Here is a 22,831-nt window from a genome sequence, read left to right as displayed (position 1 = left end):
TAAGTTCACTGTGATTTTGTGATGAGTATCTTACAGAAAGCTGTAAACCATAACATAATTATAGCAGCATTAATGAATAATGTAACTACTTTTTTTGTGTGAAGAATAGAAAGCAGAAGTTGGACTTATGTGTGTCTTTAGTAGAGAAGATTCTTTTTTTTGTGAGCCATTTCATGTTTGGAATCTCTTATCAGTTACATCAGTGAGGAAAAATAAACACTGTGATTGGCATTTGATTCTTAAGTTATTGGTGCATTTGTCTTCAAAATGACCAGAAATTTTAGGAAAACCTAATTTGGAGGGAAGGTGGGGGGAAAGGCAAGTAAACATATATTTTAACATTTATTTACTTCTTTTAAGGACAATTGTTGAACCAACTTTACAAGATGAAAGCGAATTTCTGTATGAATCACAACCTGAACTACTGAAATACAGAACTACTGAGCTTTCAGTAGAGCTTGTAACTGACTGGTATTTGAGCAGAGCACAGGAAATTGAAAAATACGCCATGCAGGTGAGAACAGCAGCAAGGAAATGATGATGGCTGTGTCAGGTGATCAGTATTCTTCAGTGGAATTCTGTCTTAATGAGTATTAATGGGATGATTTTCCCAATGTTTTCTATGAAATTTAGTCAGCTAAATAATTAATTCATAGGAATGAACAGGAAGCCAATCGACTGACTTGATTTACCATAACAGACAATAACACTTCTGTAGTCAAATAAATATGTTCACCATTATATTTTATGTCTGTGATTAAGTAAAAGGAGGGATTGTTGAGCATTGTGTATCAGGAAACATATTTTATTATATCACATGATACTGTGCCATATGTAGTATGGATATGTGGCAGTGTCACTTGCCAATATGTAGTTCTGTCATTGTTGCTTCCTGGCAGGTGTAGTTGTGTTTGTGGAATTATCGTGTAGCTTATTTTTGTTTTGTTTTATTCATATTTTAAAAATGTCTCAAACTCTGTGGTACAGATGAGCAGCGTGAGTAGAGCTCATCACTTGTGCTCAGGTAAGTTATTGCCTCTAAAGCCAATAAGTAGCATGAAAAGAAGGTGGAATGGAAGTATCATTTATAAGTTAGTTCTTTTATTTTTCAAGTTTGCAGTTCTTTGGTGGTCTACAATCATAATTCCAGCCTACATTGCCGCCTTAGAAGTCGAAACAGACTCTTTCTCAGTGATTGAATATACTTTTATGTGAAAAAGCCTGTCTTCTGTGAAATACAATGCAACAACGAAAATCAGTAATTCAGAGACAACTAGATAAGTTGTGTTACATACAGATAGAATCATAGAATGGCTTGGAAGGGACCTCAAGAATGGCCAAGTTCCAGCCCCCCCTGCCATAGGCAGGGCTGCAAGCCACTAGATCGAGTACTAGATCAGATTGCCCATGGCCCCATCCAACTTGGCCTTAAACACCCCCAAGGATGGGACATTTTCAACCTCTCTCAGAAACCTGTTCCATCACCTCATCAATCTTTCAGTAAAAAAAATTCCCCCTGACATCTAATCAAAGTCCCTCTTCCTTTAGTTTACAACCATTTCCCTTTGTCTTATCACTTTCTGCTTGTATACCCGTGTAAGCAGTTGATTTTTCTCATGTTTATGAACTCCCTTTAAATATTGAAAGGCCATGATGAAGTCTCTCCGTGCCTTCTCCTTTCCAGGCTGAACAAGCCCCATTCCTTTAGCGTGACTTCATAGGAGAGGTACTCCAGCTCTTGGGCCATATTCATGGTCCACCTGTAGACTCTCTCCAAAAGTTCCACATCTCTCCTGTGTTAGAGTCCACAGACTTGAACATAGAACTCCAGCTGGGGCCGTACAAGGGCAGAATAGAGGGGGGCAATTGCCTTCCTTGCTCTGCTGCCACTTCTCTTCTGACGGAACCCAGGATACCATTGGTCTTCCATGCTGCAAGTGCACACTGCTGGCTCACGTTAAGTTTTTCATCCATCAGAACCCCTATGTCCTCAGTAGAACTGTTCTCAAGGATATCTCCCTGTTTGGATACATGCCTTGGATTACCTCAAACCAAGTGCAAAACCTTACATGTTCCTTTGTTGAACCTCATTAGGTTCACAATAGTCCACTCTCCAAATTTATCAAGGTCCCTCTGGACAGCATCCCTTCTTTCTGCTGTATCAATTACTCCACTGAACTTGTGTCATTAAACTTAGGTGCACTCAGTGCCAGCATCAGTGTCATTGATGAAGATGTTAAAGAGTACTGGGCCCAAGATGGACCTTTGGGGAGCAGCATTCATTACCAGCCTCCACCTGGACATAGAGCCATTAACCACAACCCTCTGGCTGTGACATTCCAACCAACTCCTTATCCTCTGAATAGACCACCCTTCAAATCCGTGTCTCTCCAGTTGAGAGATGTATGCATAACTTAGAGATATATGTGTAACTTCAGTCATTTAACTGATAAATTTAGTTTCAAGCAATTTTTTATAACCCATGTAGTGAGTTGAGTGTATAATCAATGAATATCAAGATGTTACAATATAATCAAGAGAGTTAGGCAAAGTGGACAATGATAACAAAAGAGAACAAAATGGGAGGCTTACCCTTCGGCTGGGCTCACCACAAAACACCAATAGAGGCAATCTCCAGAAGAGATCCTTCCCCTTTAGTAGCCAGCTCTTAAATAGGTCTTCTGGCAGCACAGGTGAATTGCCTTCAGCTGTGCTCCTCTGGCTGACTCATGGCTCGCCTCAGGTGATCAATCAGAGGTTCAGGCCGTGACTCAGTAGTTCCCGTACAGTTGAGGTATCTTATTTCTGTACAACCTACAGAATAAATCAAAAATAGTATTTCCCTACATCATGTGCATCAGTAGGACATGCGGTACAAAAGGTCTATCACATCATCCACCAAGACTAAGCATTTTATATGGTCTTATAAAGCTGAGAATAGCAATCCATATTGGAATATGGCAACAAAATATTCTAGGAACTTAGAATTGCCCATTAAACAAAGAGAATAGTGAAAGAAAATAAGCACACAAAGAGAATGTAAACTGGACTTGAGCTTATTTTTTTGCAAATGGTTGTTGAGCAGGATTTTTAATTCTTTTCTAGGTGGATTGTGCTCTGTCCCTTGTTCGTCTTGGCATGGAGAGAAATATCCCTGGTCTGCAGGTACTCTGTGACAATCTGATCACTCTTGAGACAATAGTGTACGAGACTGATGGTGATAGAACCTTAACTTTGAAGGAGCTAGTAGAGATGAAGGACATTGAAAAGCTAAGACTGTTGATGAAGAATGTAAGTATTTTGAAGAGATCAGTAAGTATGCCCTAATTTGCAGTACTTAAGTTTACTATAGATTGCACATGTATAAAGATGAGCTAATGAACCATTTTTCTAATGAACCTCCATTTTTAATTCAATCTGACACTAACATTTGGTGGTTTTTTCTTTGTTTTTGTTTTTTTTTTAAAAAAAAAAAAAAAACAAAAATTGAAGACCGGATTCTGTATTCTAGGCACGGAATGGAATGTCAGTAAATCAATAAATCCGCTCCTGTGAAAGCTATGAATTGCTTTTTTTTAATGGCCCATCCTAAAAGAGCTGCACTGAAGATCCTAAAAGATCCATCCTAATGATTATCATTAAACGTTAGCAAAAAAATTTAATATTCACCTCTGCTACATTTGTTAGTTTTTCATCATTGTGTTTGGCCTGTGTATGGCATTTCAGAACAGGAAAAGATGTGTTATTATGGAAAGTTTAGAAAATACCTACAGATAAAATCAGATGTGAAATATTCAAATATGTAAATTCTGAAGGAAAGAACTTGTACACTTATTCTTGCATACTGAAAGTAATGCTACTCTAAGGATGCAAGCAAGTCTCTCATTCATCCTCAAGTTGTAGGAAGGCAATGAGGCCTTGACTTTCATCAAATATAGGGTTTTACTCATGTACGCTTGGTCTCCTTATGTCATCAGTAGCAGACAGATAATTTGTTGTTTCAGTATTGTGGACTGTGCAGCAGTAGTGAAGGTCAGCCTTCAGCTGGGTTTTCTGATAGGTATAGAGATTGTTTCAGTTACATTGACCAAAATGTTACTCCCTCTGTAACTCACTGTGCTTTCCAGTCCTCTGATGAAAAATATGTGAAGAATACTTATCAGTGGATGATCCCTTTTCTTCACCGCTGTGAAAATCAGTCTCCTGGTCTGGCAAATTCACTCTTTAAAGAATATTTAGTGACATTAGCAAAGGAAGACCTGACTCTACCTCTGAAGATTTTCCAGAATTCAAAACCTGCTGTGAGTATACCACCATCCTTATGATTCTGCTGGTTACTTGGAAAATTCTTGTCCTGGAATTTAAAAATAGAGTTAGAGATGATCTGCTTTAGAAAACAAACCATGTTTTTTCTCTTCCTCTTGGACTCAGCGTTTGTTATGTTTTAGAAAACATAAATCTCCCTTTCTCTTATGAATGCAGAGAATGTACTGGATTCTGTAGTAGGAGATGAGTTCAGTGTTTGTAAGTGAAAGGTGTGTTCTGTGTGATCAGTTCGTGCTTCTTGTACAGTTATAGCATGTGCAGTAAAACAACTATTTTATGTTTTTGCATACTATTGAATGTTGTAAACGTATGGACAGAAATCAATCAAAATTACAGCTTTTATGTATATATTGGTATTGTTGTATGTGTTAAACAGATCTGACAAATGTTTGAGCAGTTCCCTTCTTCTGGTCTGCACCCTTTTCACCTATCAAATTCAGGCGGAGTATAATGAAATACCAATATTTCTTCAAGTGTTGGCAGTGCAGGAAAGTAGCTGAGTTGTGCTTCAGATTTTGTAACTTCAGCAGTCACTTCAGTGTGTTGTTACTAAGGGACTCGCCAATTACAATCAGGAGGCAATTATTTACTTGGAGTAAATATGTTTCAAATTTGAAAGAAACTAAACTGTTTAATTAGCTAAAGGAAGCATACAGTGGAACACTTTCTTCTCCCATTAGTGTCAGCAAAAAATTATTCCTGAACAAGACCAGCTTATGATTACAGCACTGGAATGTATTTATAGCTGTGAACGAGATGACCAGCTTGCTCTCTGTTATGATATTTTGGAATGCCTTCCACAAAGAGGTTATGGGTAAGCTTTATCAGCTAATTATTTGTAACTATTTTAGGTGTTAAGTATTGTACTAAAGTAATATTTTAAAAAATATAGTTACTACATCATTAAACGGTATGTAATTTTGCTGGAATATTCTGTTCCTATCTGCATTTTATTGGCTTTCACATTGAGAGTGCACAGATGTACAACCTCTGCCAAATAATGTGACAGTAGATGGTTTAAAGCAGCTCAGACCAACACTTTTTCTGTACTAGTTTCTTAGGCTTTTATATGTTGGCCAATTGAGACCAAACAGAAATGTTGTTGTATTAGTCTTGTTAATCTAATTACAGGTAGTGGTGTCTTGCACATAAGAGTATATTGCTGCTAACTAGCATGTGTGAGAGGTCTTAGTATGGAAGACCTGTATGGAGGGCAGGTATTGTAAAGGTAATGGAAGATGCAAATAAGAGACAAGTTATTCTTCCAGTATCTTCAAAATGTAGGAAGAAGAGATCCTGTAAATAGTCTAAGGATAACCTATGTTTTTTATAGACTGAGGGGGCTATATCAGTTTTGGTTATCTTTCCAGCAAGAAGTAAACTGTTAATTTTTTTCAAGCTATTTATTTGGTTCTAATCAAAGAATGCTTCAAACTTAACCATGCTGTAGAATCATAGAATCGTTAAGGTTGGAAGAGAGCTCTAACATAAATAATGATTTCATATCTTTGCAGGCCTGAAACAGATAAAACTAGCAGTCTTCATGATGCAGTAGATGAACTGGAGCGAATTCTGAGGTATTTGATTTTCCCAGAATAATGTATTCCCACATAAATTCTGGAAATAGCCAGGAACTTTGTTATGACAAAAAGCCGTAAGAATATTCATCTTGTTTTTAGGGATATCATAATGATTATTTGTAAGATTTTATATTCCAAACTAAAATATATATATATATATTAGCTATTTAAATATTATAAAACTTCCCAAACATTTTGCTTGGAATATTTTTCAAATATTTTGGAAATTTTTCTGTGGTGGTGGGAAGGTTATTTCTAAAATACCTGGTGAAATTTTTTAAAATCTTGACACTACAATATTTTGGTTAAAAAACTAGAAGTTGTGAAGATATTTTGTCATCTTATATTGTTGGTATTCTACATTAATTGAACAGGTTTTTTTTGAGTAACCAATTGTGAGTAGTCCATACTGTTACAGACTTTGCAGAGAAGTTTTCGATTTGCAGTACGTTATTTGATAAAGCTCTAAGACTGCTGCAGCAGCTGTGCAGAATTTAAAAGTGTTTACCATTTATTTGCAGTGTGTCAGAGCTGCTGGAGAAACACGGGCTTCAGAAACCTGTTTCATTTGTGAAAGACACAAAGGACAATGCTGAGGAGGCACGGAAGCTGATGGTTAGACTGACAAGGCACACAGGTCGCAAGTTAGTATTCAAAGAGGATTTGGAGATAAAGGGGGAAATGACAGTAAGGGAACAGAACAGTACTTAACCTTATAGAGTGTACCTCACATTTTTATTATGATGGAGAACTGGTGTTTAAACTGAACGTGGAGTGCATAAAACACATTTGTTAAACTGGTTGTTAACATGATTAGTGTTTTGGCTGCATTCTGCACATATGAAAAACTGATTTTTGCTTCCAATTTGTTTCAGTGCATTTGTGTACAACTAGCCTAAAAAGCATACTGGCTACAAAATGATAAACAGTGACATTTAAATGTTGTAAATGAAGTTCTTCAAGACCTGTTTAATTTTATGGAAAGTGTAGAATTTGTGGAACAACAACTTTTTTTGGTTTTCATAGAAGCTTGTAGCAGGGTAATAATTACTTCTGTGCGCTGTTTTTCTCTTTTTTTCATTATTTATTATTATTATTATTATTTTTCCATTTTTTTCTGTTTAAGGACTAATTTTAGCTGGTCTTTTAAATGTAGATCAATTACTACATAGCAGTTTGCGTGAGCAGATAAAAAGATTGAATCTTGTTTAAAACAGCCATGGCTTTTTTTTTTTTTTTTTTTTGGAACAAGTACAGCAGCTTATGATGATAGGGTAGTATGCAACTGGGGTATGCTAGAAGCATGAAAAATAATAGATAGGTAGATTGTTAATTTTTCTAGATTCTTGCAGAGACATTTTGTTTTGCAAAAGTGAAAGATACCACTTGAGGAAATAACTGCTAACTGAAGCAGTTTGTGTATCTTGAAACAGTGCCTTTTTCGATCTTAAGGCAATATCTAAAAACCTTCATAATGATTGGTATGAATTACGATAGTACACAGGAAATTTTATAGGAATCATGGTTTAACACAGATCCATGGATCCCAAAGGTCAAGAAACTGAATACCATTCAAATTTCAGGGATAAAATAAGCTTCCAGCTATATTCTCCTTTCACACAGTCATAGAATCATAGCATGTTTTGGGTTGGAAAGGACCAACCGATTAGTTGTTTGCCATTGCCCGCAGTAAATGGCTTTTCAGTGATCCTCATTTGTGGTTAGAAAATTGTTTTTATCCCATTGTTGTTAGATCAGCAGGAAGGTAGCAATTCCAGCTTTTTGATGTTCTACTGGAAGCTATCAGAACCAACTTGTGGATCTTGATGACAATTTCTTAAAATCTTTACCTTATCCTACAGAAAACAAATGGAAAAACAATTTGGGTATTGTGTTTTGTCAAACAATTTTAACCTACAGACACTATTTAAATTAAATGGTAATTAATATTAAAAGTGTTAAATCTTTTAGCAAGTCATTTTTGATTAAAAATTTCCGTTAAAAACTGAAATAGCTTTTAAGAAAGAATATTTTAGCTGTTAAATTATCTTTTTTTATCTTTTTTTTTTTTTTTTACTTTAAGTTTATTAAAAACAGAATATTTAATTTAAAAAATGTTTGCAGGCAACCATCTGTCAATGAGATGCAATGGAAAGAATTGCTCCAGGATATGTTAGACATGCAGCAGAAAGTATATACATGTTTACAATCAGATGCTTGCTATGAGGTGAGTTTTTATTTCCCAAGTAATCTACAAACTCTTAATTTTTTATTGTTGCTTAGAAATGTAAATACATTTCAAGTGTTATTATTTAGTTGCCTATGGACAGTTTTAGGGCATTTTCAGTGGCCACAAACTTGCTGTGTTAATTCATTTTATCAAAAGCCTCTCTGATAAATATCCTGTATGTCTTTTACTGGAATTGATTTTCTAAGATGTGTCAGCTGTTTGGGGCTTTTAATGTCCTAATATTGAAGTGTGTTTTCAACTTCTTACATCCCATGAACTCCTCAGAACATAGATGTAAATTTCTCGTCTCCTATTTTCTGAACTCATACTGTAAATATTTAAGCTGGAAGCAGAAATAACTAGATACTGGTTACTAGTTACTTTTAGTTTTGCTTAATAAAAACACAAAAATTTGGGGAAATTCTTGCAAAGATCCTTTCATTCAAAGGAATTGTTACCATACAATGCAGACGGGCTTATTGAAGCTGTTGTTTCTTAGTATTAAATTATCATTCTTTCTTTTAGATTTTCACAGAAAGTCTTTTATGCTCAAGCAGTATAGACAATATCCACTTAGCTGGACAAATGATGCATTGCAGTATTTGGTCAGTGGATCAACCAGTTTCATCTAAAGGGAAGCCACAATACAGAGTCAGCTACACAAGAAGTATCGAACTCGTTCTGGCTGCTAGCAGAGAATATTTCAATTCATCAACCAGTCTGACTGATAGCTGTATGGATTTGGCCAGGTATATTTACAGCTATTATGTATGTAAGCATAATATGAAAACATGGTAAATGATAATTTGATAAGATAAAGATATGGGTAAAATAAATCTTACACATGTTGTTTTGCATGTGTGCATCAAGGCAGACCCATGGTTTCTGTAATGATCTATTATGAATTTCACGTTAAAGAAGAAGAAATATGCAAGTCTTTCTGCAAGAATAAGAAACTTTGTGTCATTTGACTTTTTTCTGTGTTACAACACTGAACTGCAGGTGTGGCCACCAAGTTAGTACCGCAGTGAACAATAACATTTCATGGATTCTTCATTAAAAAAAAAAAAAAAAAAGTATTTATATTTATTTATTTATGTTATGTTTATTCCTGGTTCTGAGACTTCATTTGATGCAATATGCCATTCTTTGTTAAGAAATAATCGAAATAGTTCAGAAAGGAATTCATACGCAGCATTCCATAGAGACTGCAGTGCACAAAAGTTTGTACGTAGAGGTTGAAGTACTGATTCACATTATTGTGTAAGTTTAGATATGGAAGTATTTTCTGTTACAATGTGGTTACAAATAGGTAAAACATCCAAGTATTACCTATGTAAAAAGTTGATGCTCTGGCTTATTATAAATATTTTAAATACAGGTATGTCTTAATGTTGATGTATTTTCCCTTTTATTCTTAATTTCATTTTTGATTGATCTTTTTTTGTCATGTGTTAAACCAAATGAATTTTTCTTTTTCCTGAGGGCACTTACCTAATAGCACCAAAAACATAATCAAACGAAACTACCTATATTCACTTAGAAAAGAAGACCTGTCTTTTAAATACTACTCTCATTTAGAAGTGTACATTACATTTAGCTATTAATTACAAGAAGGACTGAGCTATTTTTCTTCCTCTCAAGATATGAATTCATCTTGACCTTCAGTAGTACTGTATGTGTAGTAGCACTCTTTCAGGAAGTCTGCATCAAACTAGCTTTAAACTGAGTAAAGTAATAGTCGAATGTTTTATAATTACTTGTTCAAATTGGAAAATTTTACTCAGTAGCACTTCGCAACTTTAGAACTTCATAGATTGACAACTCATGTATTTTCCCTTAAGAAAGTTTACCTTGAGTAGAGGGGTTATCTTCTCTACAACTTAACTCAAAAATGACATGAAACTTCTTTCCTAATGACTTACATCATGTTCCTCTCCCATCCCAAATGAACACACAGGAAAATGCAGGTGCATGTTTATATAATTAAAGGCTTTATTGCCTTAGGTCAAAGTTGGAAGGCATTCACTTTACAGTATCTGTTACATAATGTTAGTTGTATTTATATCTTTCTACTGAAAACATTTTTCTTAAGTATGTATTCCTAAGTATGAACATAGTTTGCCAGTGAAAATTTTATTTAAAAGCTGATTATGTCCATATAATATTCATAAATATATGCATAGTTTATTTAAATTTTTAAATTCATATAGTGTTTATTATTATATAATTTATCTTCAAAGCAATGTTGTACAAGTATTTTTTGTCACCCTTGTTTTCATTTTCTGAACGTAGCTGAGGAAACAGAATTTGTGACAAAGGACTTTACATTTTCTTTTCAATCAACATTTTGCTTTTGTCTTGTAGTATATGGCAAATTTCCTAAGTAATTACATATTTTAAAAGTATATATTTTGAACAGAAATTTGTTGTTTATTTGTTTTGGGGTTTTTTTTTGTTTTTTTTTTTTTGTTTTTACTTCTGAAGAGAGCTAACATTTTCATCATAAATTTACACTTTGATCTACCCAACAGTTTTCACAAAAGTTTGTTTCCTCCCTTTTTAGATGCTGCCTGCAGCTTATTGTTGACTGTCCAAGTGCTATTCAGGAGGAGCTAGATCTCATTCGTGCTCTTGGCTATCTTGAAGAATTTGGTGTGAAAATATTACCATTACAGGGTACTACATATTTTTATTCTTCACTTTTTTGAATCACGTGCATAAACGGTTGGCAAATAATTTACTGTTTCATGTTTCACGAGTAAAGTTACAGAGTACCTCCCTGTCTCCAAAGATAGTTTTCTCAGTACTTTTTAATAACTTGGTTACTAATTATAGAGCCCTTGGTGACTTCGATTACCAAGCTGACTTTCTGGTTGCAAAATAGTCCACACATGTTTCTTGATGAGCTATAAAGTAGTGAGTAGGAGAGAACCATTTGATCTGTAGGCAGTTTTCTTGTCTCAATTGAGTTGTTTCGTTTTTAAGTGTATAATACAGAATAACAACAGAAGGGACATTTTATGAGCTTTTGAAGATGTTTAAAAGTTGAAATCTCTTTTTTAACTTTGATTTCAGTATGGGAAGCTGTTGCACAGAAGTTTGAAAGAAGGGATGATTACAGACAATGAGTTGAAAGAGAAAATGGAACATAGTGCTGTATATTCTGTTATTTATTTTACCAAACTAGTATAATTCATTGCATTTCTAACAAGTGTGCCACTTTTCTAGCTGAAAAACATATGAGAGCTCAAAGAAGTTTTTTGTTCTGTTTTACCCCTACGGGCAAGTTGAGTTCCAGCTGGGCTCTTGCCTTTCAAATTTTCTCCTTGTTCATGATACTAATTATACAGTCAAGGTAGTTTTCAAATTTATGTTAATATCTTTTGTGAGACAGTACTAATTGTAAACTTCTTGGGATATATTGAATGCAAGCTGTTGGTATGCAGACTATTCCTCAACTTCCTCAGAAAATTTTTCCATACATTAAATCAGCTTGAAGATTCTGCCTGTGTCTGTTCTTTCAATGTATGATGTATGAGATAAAAAAGGGAGTGAAATCCTAGTTATTAGAAACATTCTGAAAGAAAGCTCATGTTTATTGTAGCAGAACTTTTGACAAAGTTGCAAAAACGATATATGCCATATATATATAATCATTTAAAATATATATATATATATATTTTATATATATTATATTGTATATATATTTTTTAAATGATTACTCAGGTAATTTTAAAAACATATTCTGAAAGGTGGAAGCAAAAAAAGGTTTTCATTTAAATCTCCATCTTTCTTTGCATCCCAGGCTGAGAAGCTAGTGATTGTGGCTGGATATGTTTTAGTGTTAAAAACTTCAAACCTTTACTTTCATACATTTCCTCAACTGTCTTTGGGTTGTTTTTCAGATGATGTTGCTATACTGTCTCTATTGCTTAACAAAAAATGTATCAGTGGGGTTCATTTACAGCAGTCTCTAACACCCAAACACCCATTCTTCTTCCAACAGTGCGTTTGTGTTCGGATCGGCTCGGTCTCATCAAGGACTGTCTTTCTCAGTTACCAACAAACTATAAGCACTCTGCTAAGCTCCTGGGACTTGCAAATTTGTTGAGAGTTGCAGGTGAGTTGTTATAAGACAATGAACTGCAATAAAGCATAGATTTGTGTTATACTCTAGGACATCTGAGCTGATTGTTGGATTGTGTGTTCAAAGGTATCACTGAAATGCCATCTGGAGAAGCAGTCAGTGGGTCAGAAAGAAATAATTTATTTAAATGAAATATTTTACTTGCAAGCTGATCTTCAGCTTTTCTGACCTTCCACTAATACCTTAAATAAGAACAGGCTTGTCTAATATTGATTTTGAGTAAAAGCCTATTTCAAACTGGAGAGTTGTGGATGAGAATACACATTTTTTCTTTTTTTTTTTTTTAAATTGTCATTTGGTAGTACTAAAGTTCCAGCAAATCTTACTCTGTATGTCAAACAGGGTAGTTGAAATTTTTGATTTAATAATAATCATTTTTAATGATTATTATTAATTTAATAATTAATAATAATTTAATTTTATTTAATTATATTAAATAATTTATTTAATTTAATAATTTAAATTTAATTTAATAATAATCATGTTTAAGTTGGAGGAAAAGCAATGGAGCACCCCTGGAGGTGTTCAAGGCCAGACTGGATGGGGCCTTGGGCAGCCTGGTCTAGTATTGAATGTGGAGGTTGGTTGCCTTGCATGTGGCAGGGGAGCTGGAGATTCATGATCCTTGAGGTCCCTTCCAACCCTGGCCATTCTGTGATGTTTGTCTAACTGAAATATATACTGTAATACTAATAATACTGTACTATACTAATATATATTTGTGCTCCATATACCTTATTTGTGCACTAAAACTAATAGTTTAGCTTAATATGTGTTTGAAGAGGTGAACATTTTCAAAGATTAAATGCTTAGTATACTACCTGTCTGTGTATTTATTTTTCAACTGACTTATTACTTTGACAGAGAAGTGAACTCTAATTTGTTTCTGAAATTCTTAATGAACTAAACTTGAGTCCTCTGTATTGCTTTTGGGTTATTAGCAGCTATTTTGAGAAACAGAGAAGTGATAAATGATAAGTTCTCCTGAATTTATCAATCAGAGGTGTCTTTTTAAAGACACTGTCTTATTTTTTTTTGTTGGCTTTTTGTTGTATCAATATTTAGCCGCTTTTTTCCTTGTATGTTCGTGTTCATGTTTTACTGAAAGAATTGTTTTTGTTTTTGTTTTTTATAGTAAGTAGGAAAAGATGAGTGTTTTTGAGAGGGGAAAAAGAGAAGAGGGAAAGATCCTTAAGTGTTGTGTCTTGTATGTTCTGTATAATTAGCTTACTCAGTGCTTTTGGTAGATCTTTTGATTTTTTGAAAAACACTTGGTACAATTGAAAATAATGTATTGCTGAAGTTGCCCCATGTTGCCAAATGGCAGTATGGTGTATAAAATGAGTGTGTTCTGGCATTGCCACTGGTGCATGCTTACTAGTGCTTTTGTCTCCACCTGTTAAGTCTTTTAGGATTTCTTTATTTATTTTGGAAAACTTCCCACCAACAATTATTGCTTAAAGTTATATGTAGGGAGGGAGATATTCAAGGGAATGGATGTGGTTGTGAATGAAGATACAGAATTTAAGATGTTGGCCTCCTGAGTTAACTGGATTGTAAGGAAAGAAATCAGTGGAAAAGATAAGTCAGAGAGTAGATATCAGGAAGAAATTCTTTACTATGAGGGTGATGAGATGCTGGAATGGGTTGCTCAGAGAGGCTGTGAATGCCCCCTCCATGGAAGCATTCAAGGTCAGCCTGGACGGGGATATGAGCAGCCTCATCTGGAGGGGAGGTTGTAACCAGGTGATCTTAAAGCGATCTTAAAGGTCCCTTCCAACCCAAACTATTCTATGATTCTACAATATTTGGTATATTACACTAGACTCTAAGATACTGTGAGTTGAAGTACTCAAAACGTACTACTCAACTCAATATTTTAATTCCAATTCAAAAAGAGTGCATCTGCTATACAGGCAAAGGTAAAGTGCGTGTAGTTTTCATTGTGTAGGAGGTTCTAGTTGCCATCCTGAAACAGGTTCAGGAGGGTGTGTTCTGAGTGTATTTCAGGTTATTAGTTTATTTTAGAGAGCAACACTGAAAGAAAGTAATAGCTTTGATAAGTACAAAAATAAATTCCAAAATGCTGCTTAGGTAATGATATATCAGCTAGTTTCTTAATTGCCTTAAGGTATTTGATTAATGACAGTAAACCCTAACTTAAGCCTCACATTTCTACCTCCTCTAAATTAGACACGCAAGTGTTATCTGAATTTTACAGATGCACAAAGTGAGGGAGGGCAAATGTACTCAGCACAACTGCCAGCAAACCTGCACACAGTTAGGGAACTGGAGGTGTTCTGAATCTCATGGTCCATTCTTAATCCATAGTTAGAAAAAAACAAAACAAAACAAAACAAAACAAAAAAAAAAACGGAAAACCTTGTGTGTCAGAAATCAAGAGATCTACTCAACATTGCTCCTTATTCTGATGATTTCTGATTTAAATTGTCTATAAATATTTTTATTAGTCTTGCTCTTTCCTCAAAATTTTATAATAATTTGACTTATATCTGTGTTCTAATTCTAGTAATTTTTAGCTTTTTTTATATCCTTGAATCAACTAAAACCGTATTTTTGAAATTTGTCTCAACACAGACTTCTTTCGCTTGATGTATGTAGAAACAACTGTGCAGATGATTTATGGCCTCACAAATGATTCTGTTTGACTTTTAAGTTTTCATAACGTGGTTTAACTCAAGACAGTGTTCTCTTCTTTATTATGGTCACAAATGCAGCAGACATCTCACCCAGAAAGTCTGTCAGGTGTTTTTTTTTTTTTTTTTCTTTTTCAATGATCTAGATCAGATTCAAGCTTTTTGAACGTCTTTAATTTCCAACAAAAAAAAAAAAAAGAAAGACTTTCTGTAATGCCTTCTCTGCTTTTATCAACATCTTCTATCTGAAGGTGAAACGCTGTAACAAAAGAGTATGGAAGAAACTTCGTACTTGAAAGACATGTAAATCTTACTGAGCAGACTAACCCCTAGAATATAAATGTATGTTTTTGTGACATAAAGGAGCATTAGTCCTAAGCAACTGAAGCTATGCACACACACGTCCACAAGTTATAATGGGAAAATGACATCTGACATATTTTTTCCAGTTTCTAAACTTTTGTTTGAATGTAGATGAGCACAATAATGTGGATTTAATGCAAAATTACTATGTAGCAAAATAATGCTGCCATTTTAGTGGTCTTTACTATGGGACATATTATAAATCCTGCATGTCTGTCAAAATGGCAAGAGGAACAACTCAGATTTGAAGACTTTCACTTTTTATAAAGCTTTTTTATTAAGTATTTCTACAAATTAGGAGCCGTGAAGGTAAACTAGTGATTTTTTTTTTTTCCTCATGTCTGAGTAGAAGAATGAAACCATGCTGCTCATCTACAGTGGGTCGTGTTTGAAGTGACTGCACTGTTGAGACAATGAAGGCCATATGAAAAAGGGTTTGAGCTGTGCATTGCAGGGGCTTCACCAGTTGTATCATAGCCCACGGTTATTCCACAGAATAACAATGTGCATCAAGATAATGGAAGATGAAATGAGAGAAAAATGGAGATCAGATGAAAAAGTATAGTTGTAGACTGGAAGGAAAACAGTCCGTATATTTTATAATATATATAATATATATTTTATAATTGTACTTTTCTAAAACATGCAGAGTTGTATGTACTGCATCAAAATTAGGTAGCTAAATTGATGGAGAGAGGGAATTGTCAATGTATGACTAGTCAAGCACAGTTGAGAAGAAGGCAGTTCCTTGCTCAAAGTATTCCTCTATTCTTTTCTCCAATTCCACTCTTTTATAAGTAGTAATAAATAGTGATGATTATTTTTTTTTTTAGCTGAAATCTGAATAATGGTAGTTTGTTTATTTCTATTGCCTTTTTTTCTGTCAATATTTGTTTCAATATGACAAATCTCTTCAGGTTCTAGACAAATCTGTCCAGGTGAAGTAGTGGGAATCAGAAGGCGATTGGCAACTACAATCCCTTGCTTTCAGAATGACAGTTCACATCTAGATTTTGTAGACGAGAAAGAGTTTTTCACTCTTTACAACTTCTGTTGTAGTTACTTTTGCCTGGATAAGAAGCTCCTAAGCTCCACAGGGCAAAATTTTGCAGCACAAAAAAGCTTTGGAGTGATTAATTTGCAGCACCATGCACTGACAGAGTATAGGGCAAGAGGCCAAAAGATGAGAATAATAGAAAGCCAAAGTGTTCTCCCAGCTGTGTTAGTTGCAACGTGCTGGGAGTAGGGGACTCTTGATTGAGTGCAATAATTAGGGTAACTTTGCTTCCCTGAATGTCATTCTTGCACATCTTATCTTTCAAGAAAGCTTTAAAACAAATTTGCTTTTCCTGTATTGATGATTCTGCAAATTAGAATTAAAAATAACAGCTATGTAATTTAAGAACATGTACTCTTCAAATTGTTTTGGAACTGTCTTTGTTTAACCTTCTGGAATACTTGCATTTCACAAGTTGCAGTAATACAGTTTCATAAACCATTGCCCTTTTCAAATGACTGTCAGTATTGACTTCCTAAAATCACTTTTAATAAGAGAGAAACACGACCAAGAAGTTTGCTTTGAAAAATCCACTCATTTAATCAGTTTCTTGGCATTCCTTGGTCCTAAATTAAAATGAATAGTGTGGGAATATTTTTTCCTGTGTATGTTTAGTCACCTTTCCATGTAGCACATGGATGTGGGAGCTAGCTTGAGCAACTGACATCAGGAGAATAAATAAATCTTTAGTTCTCTTGTGCTTGCTCCAGATTGGACAGAAAAAGCTTTAAAAATAATAAAAAGCTGGTGATAGTCAATACAATTAGGTTTGAAGGGGGGATTAGTTGTCTGATTAAATTTTAATTTGCAAGTGCTGATGTTTTAAAGTCAAGGTCAAGATGTTTGCCTGCAGAAATTCTAGAAGAAACTTCAGTCAGAAGATGTCAGTAATGTCTGAAGTTTTACTTTTGATTCATCCTTTAAGGAACAGACATAGCATTGCTCAGATGATCTAGTGACCAAGATGATTAGGATGTGAGAAAGTACTCTACATTTATCAGGGCAGGAATTTTAAATATCTATTTCTTCCGCATCTTACAAATCTTTGGCAGCATGAAGTGGGAATTTAAATTGGGAGCTGTGTTTAATTAATAAAACGTAATTGTAAATATCAAAATAATTTTTCTATCACAATTGAAACATGAAGTTCGTGTTTGGATTTGTGTCTTTAATCTATTTTTATCTGTTGGCTTTGGCCACCATGTAAGTAAGGCAGCACGTATTTTTCTTCTAAACGCTTTCTTAACCTAGACTTAATGCATTGTGTAGTTTCTTTACCAACTATGAAGCCAACTTTTTTTCAAACAATATTCATCTGCTGTTTTGTTTTTAAGAAGAAAACAGATAGTTCCAGAAGGTAATCTGCTCATATTGTGGGTTATAGCTCTCTTAAGAAATAAAGTGGGAAGCTTATATTGATTACTGCTTCCAACTAACTAATAAAAATATTCATTTTTTCTTACAGGAGATGACCAGATGGAGAGAAAGGGTCAAGTTTTAATCCTTTTAGTGGAACAAGCTCTCAGTTTTCAGGACTACAAAGCAGCTAGTATGCATTGCCAAGAACTCATGACTGCAGGTGAGGTAAAATAACAAAGGTGCCATGGGGTGATGGTGGTTGGAAAGCTTGCTCTGAAGTATGTTTCTTCACACTGATCCATTTCATTCAAAAAATCAGCTACTTTGTACAAGTCAGCATGTCAGCTGTGCTTGGTGTGTAGCATGAAATATAACAACTTCCATTTATGTCTCAGAACTACAAGATAAGTCACAGTGTATTCTGGTGCAACATTGTTCTTTGAGAATTTGCTCTGCTGAGGTCTCTGAAATGGAAATGTATACGGTAATTCAGATAATCCTTTTCTTTCTGGGTCGGAAGCTCACAAGTGTATCCTACTAGGGTTTCCATTTTTAATGGGATTTTCTTTTTTTTTTTTTGTGTTTAAAAAAAGGAGTCTTATTTTCTTGTCAAGTTGTTTAAATAGTCCAAATGCTATATTTTGGAATTACGGAATCATAGAAGCATAGAATAGTTTACGTTGGAAGTGACCTTTAAAATCATAGAGTTCCAAGCCCCCTGCCACTGATTGTGTTTGTTGTAATCACATGTGAAACAGTATTGCAGTTTAACTTGTATTTGTCCATATGTGTTCAGTATTGCTGTTATAGACAGTTATACTTACCTATGAAATTAGTTGTGGAATGTATTTTAATTTTCTTTCAAGCTGTTGCAGCTTGCAAAAGTTCTCTGCAATTGCTATCCCACTTATTCATTGCTTGAAAGAATTAAGAATTTTTGTTAGACAGCTGGGTAGGAATATTTCATTCAGTTTTCTATATGAAATATGCTTACAGTATTGTAGAATCTAGGAGTAAGTGCTGACTTTTGTTTCTTACCAAATATTACAGGGACCTGATTCTCTGTTGCGTATAGTCACCACAGTAGGCACAGACAGTACTGCTGCAGTCTGATAGGGCAGGCATTTGAAAGGATCTTTGCTGTGGCAGGGGCATGCTGTTCACTCTAGGTTATCCAAGTCACTTCAACTTGCCCTTCAGTGAGTCCTTAATAAGAGATTTAAAGTGGACTCGTGTGTGAGTTTTTCAAATGACTTCTTATCAAGATAATTAACATATATGTGCTATTTATGTAATTCTTATATGCGAGGATATGAATGAGAGTAAAGGATATGTATGTTGAGATACTAAGGAATATAGGTTTTGTTTCTCTGGCTCTTTTTTCAGCCACAAATTTGAGAGAGGGTGAAGAAACAGATGAATTGAGGTTATTTTGGTTTATCAGGTGACAGGTATTAAAGGGAACTTTCGCTCTTTTTTTTCCTTAAGTCTATCCATCCACTGTCCTCCACCCCAGTAAGTTTGTTCTTGTTCCGCTCTCTCTACTTTCACTGCTGCTTCACAACATATAGGTCTCTTCTAAACGTTGTTACATAATGGGTGCTCAATTAGGAGTGCCATTCTTGTAATATATTTAATATTATACTCTGAAGTACATTCTTTTTTTCTTACTGCTAGTGTAAAAGTGTAGTGTGTAGGCATACAGATTGCTATCGTAAAGATATCTACAACATGGTAGCAGTGAGTCTTCCTTCTGTTTGGTCAGTCTGAAGTTGAATTATATCAATCTCATGGAGCCTTTACAGTACCTTTCTCAGGGACTGTGTTGACAGGAGTACCACATACCCTCCTTTATCTCATCCAATGAGAATACTGCCACTTGAGAAGCTTACTCAGAAGTAAGTTTTGTGTTCCCTTGTAGGCTATGCCAAAAGTTGGGAAGTATGCAGTCAGCTTGGGCAATCAGAAGGCTACCATGACTTGGGCATGCGTCAGGAACTCATGGCTTTTGCTTTGACACACTGTCCCCCAAGTGCTATAGAGGCATTGTTGGGAGTGAGCAGTTCATTGCAAACCCAGGTACGTCTTTCTGAAACTTCTTTCATACAGTTAACTGTGTACTAAGGTATTAAAGGGAACTTCTGCTCAGTTTTGTTTCCTGAAGTCTGTCTGTCTGCCACCCCCATGGCAGCAAGCTTATACTTGTTCTATTTTCACTGTTGTATTTCAGCATAAGTTTTCCTATAAGCTGTTTATATGATGCCTGCTCAGGTAGAAGTTCTTATTCAGTACTTCTAATGTTTTAATTTATTGCCCGATTTAACAGTCTATCTGCAAGTACATCTAAATCCTTTTTCTAATGTTATCCAGGTTCTGTCTCCTGTTTATATGCTGTAAAGTAACTTAATTAAATGTCCACATAAAAGTTAATTAAACGCTTTTTTCATAGATTTGTTTCTGTATAATACAACTATCTTAGAAGTTTTATGTTCTGTCAGAAGATACAAGGGGGAAAGGGGAGGAATAGATACAGTACATGTGCAGTCTAATTAAGGCAGCAGCATGTGCATATCCTTTTTCATTATAAAATTGCTTGTATAGCTATGTGTATGAAAAATGTAGGAAACATGAAGGCAGTCTCTACAACTTCGGTAGCAGGGTAATAGCAGAATGAAATCATACAAAGTGTTTGAAGTGAAGTCTTGCTTCTGTATGCAGTCATATTTGGACAGGTATCTACTTCAGTTATAAGCTTGAACACAAATGGAATCTTGGCAGAATTGATACCTGTGTAATATAAAAATAAAAGCATGTTTCCATCCCTTATGTGCCTATACAAACAATTAAAATAAAACATGTAGTGCTGTATAAAGCAAAATGTGATATGCATTGTGTCAATTAATTGTCCGTTTATTGGTGCATTTTTCCTCTTTTTAACATAGTGCCAGTGATTATTAGCTTTTTGCATCCATTTTTCAAGGGACAAGATTCTCTTCTTCATTCACAAAGTTTGGTACTGAGTTGTTTTCTTGGATTTCTTTCCTAGTGCAATATGATTTATTTCAAGCATACAGCGATGATTATTTACTAGGTACTTGCCCCAGGACATGAAGCCCAAATTGAGATTTCCATCAAAGAATGGAAATTGCAGAAGTAACCTTCTGCAGTTACTTAATCCAAAAGCTACACATAACTTTTTTTCAGTGCTCTTCCTTAAACTTAATGTGTTTGGTCCAAGTGTGCTCTTTTTTTATATTTAGATAAATGCAAAAAATCTTTATCAGCAGTTCATGATAACGAGATGATACTAAAAGACTGTGACTGAGTTTCTTTTGTAGAACTTTGTTAGTTCTATGGCTTCTTAATGTGACAGCTCTGCCTAGCACCTCAGTGGCACAGTTCCCATAATGAGTATTTTTGATGAAATCCTTCAGTTTACGTGGTTCAGAAGAGTGTGTGTAGTCTAAAAAGAACCCAGCAATTCTTACATTGCATGGAAAAAAGCACTGCACAGAGTTCAGAGTGAAGGGAAAGTCATTTTTCCCTGGAACTGGACTACATGAGTAAGAAGATGTCAAATAAATACATTTTTTTTTCTTTTTCTACCTACCCTTTTTGCCTCCTCTCTTCTTGTTTTCCTCTCATGGAAGCTTTTGCATCAGAATTTCTTGACTTTCCTGTGGAATCAGTGTTTCATATTTTGATTATTTGTTCTGGTAAGAGATTATTCTGTCTTCACAGATTCTCTATCAGGCTGTGAATTACCAGTTGCTTCCTTCAGAAGGAGGTGAGAATGTGAATACCTCAGGACCTTCTTCTTTGATGAGTAAGGATACAGAGGTAATCTTCATAGAGAATTCTTACAGCAGTAATGGTTTTACTTTGTATTATGCTGAAGAGCTGAATTTGAGTGTGAGCAACATCTGCCTGTATACTATGTCAAATGTGCAGTGTTTAGGGCTGCTAATTTCCATTTGATTGTTATGGGTTCAAGAGTTCTGATTTGTTTTTTTTTTTGTTTATTTGTTTTGTTTTGTTTCTTCCTTAAGAAAAGAAAAGAAACATCTTAACATCATAGGAAAAAAAATAGGAAAAAAAAAAAATGTAAACCTAGAGGCAGGACAAGAGGGAAGTGCAAGAAAACTTAAGAAAATAAATTACATTAAAGTTCGTTTGTATTTTTTTATCTGTGTTTGCAAACCAAAACGCTTAAAAATAAGCCTGTGCTATGTATTCAGAAATATCTTGAGTTAGCCTTTTTCGGTTTGTACTGTGTATTGTGAGATACATGATTTCTTCACCATTTTAGATACTGCATGTGAGGTAGTTTTTGTGTGCAAAATCAGAAGATAGATCAACCCTGAGTTATTTCTGGAAGTAAAGGAAGGGGAGCAGAAAAGTCTACCATTCTTTTCTACTTTTGAAGTTTATGATTTAACTAATTTAATTTTGTACATGTACAATTGAGAGTACATTTTTCTTTTTGAAGTTAATGCTGTTTTCCTTTTCTGAAAGAAATGAATTCTTTTTCTACCTCTTTGGAGTCTGGATAATTCTAATTTTGATTAAGAAGTTGTTTGGGGGAAAAAAAATAATTTTTATGTTTAGTTTAGATCCCTTTTATTTTTCCCTGTGTCTTTTCTGTTAAATTCAGTTTTTCTTTAGATGTTAAACAAATCTCAGGTTGGGAGGAAAGAAAAGCTCTTAAAGAAATATAGAAAAGTAGAGAAGGAAGGAAAGAGAGTTGTTTCGTATTGTATAGGCTGTTTTTTGTTTGTGTGTTTTGTTTTTAGAAAAATAGTTGAATTGCAGCCTATTTAATGGTATTTTTCCCTTGAAGGAATTTCCATGAATGATAGCCATAGATGGAACGTGTTAGTCTTTGTTTTTTGTGTATTTAATACTATATTGCTAAAACAATAACGTTTTTTCCTATTTCAGAATGTTACACAGCAAGTTCTGTGCAGTTACTTATTTTAACTTTTGTTCTCGATTGGATTATTTAGGATTTATAGCTTCTTTCATTTCTCATAGTTTTACAGCGCCTCAAGAGAGAACATAGCCAACAATAATTAAGTGCTGTATAATCCTACCTTTGTTTTAATCAAC

At 34.6% G+C, this 22,831-nt stretch overlaps 1 protein-coding gene across 1 annotated transcript in view; it reads left to right on the top strand.

Moving 5' to 3' along the window:
* Positions 1 to 22,831, top strand: part of NBAS (NBAS subunit of NRZ tethering complex) — a gene marked incomplete at both ends in the record, with an annotated part of 159,375 nt that overhangs the window by 42,649 nt on the left and 93,895 nt on the right. The window contains 13 exons of the mRNA XM_079550571.1: positions 361 to 514; positions 3,106 to 3,291; positions 4,128 to 4,301; positions 5,007 to 5,140; positions 5,841 to 5,903; positions 6,428 to 6,550; positions 8,031 to 8,133; positions 8,662 to 8,885; positions 10,703 to 10,815; positions 12,146 to 12,259; positions 17,829 to 17,942; positions 19,644 to 19,801; positions 21,464 to 21,562. Coding sequence (XP_079406697.1) covers positions 361 to 514; positions 3,106 to 3,291; positions 4,128 to 4,301; positions 5,007 to 5,140; positions 5,841 to 5,903; positions 6,428 to 6,550; positions 8,031 to 8,133; positions 8,662 to 8,885; positions 10,703 to 10,815; positions 12,146 to 12,259; positions 17,829 to 17,942; positions 19,644 to 19,801; positions 21,464 to 21,562 — 1,759 coding nt within the window. The remainder of the gene's footprint in view (positions 1 to 360; positions 515 to 3,105; positions 3,292 to 4,127; positions 4,302 to 5,006; positions 5,141 to 5,840; positions 5,904 to 6,427; positions 6,551 to 8,030; positions 8,134 to 8,661; positions 8,886 to 10,702; positions 10,816 to 12,145; positions 12,260 to 17,828; positions 17,943 to 19,643; positions 19,802 to 21,463; positions 21,563 to 22,831) is intronic.

This window comes from Tetrao urogallus (genome assembly GCF_951394365.1).
Source record: "Tetrao urogallus genome assembly, chromosome: 2".
Taxonomy (NCBI): Eukaryota; Metazoa; Chordata; class Aves; order Galliformes; family Phasianidae; genus Tetrao; species Tetrao urogallus.
The sequence above is the reverse complement of the archived record's forward strand: the minus strand, read 5'-3'. Positions and strand labels throughout refer to the sequence as shown.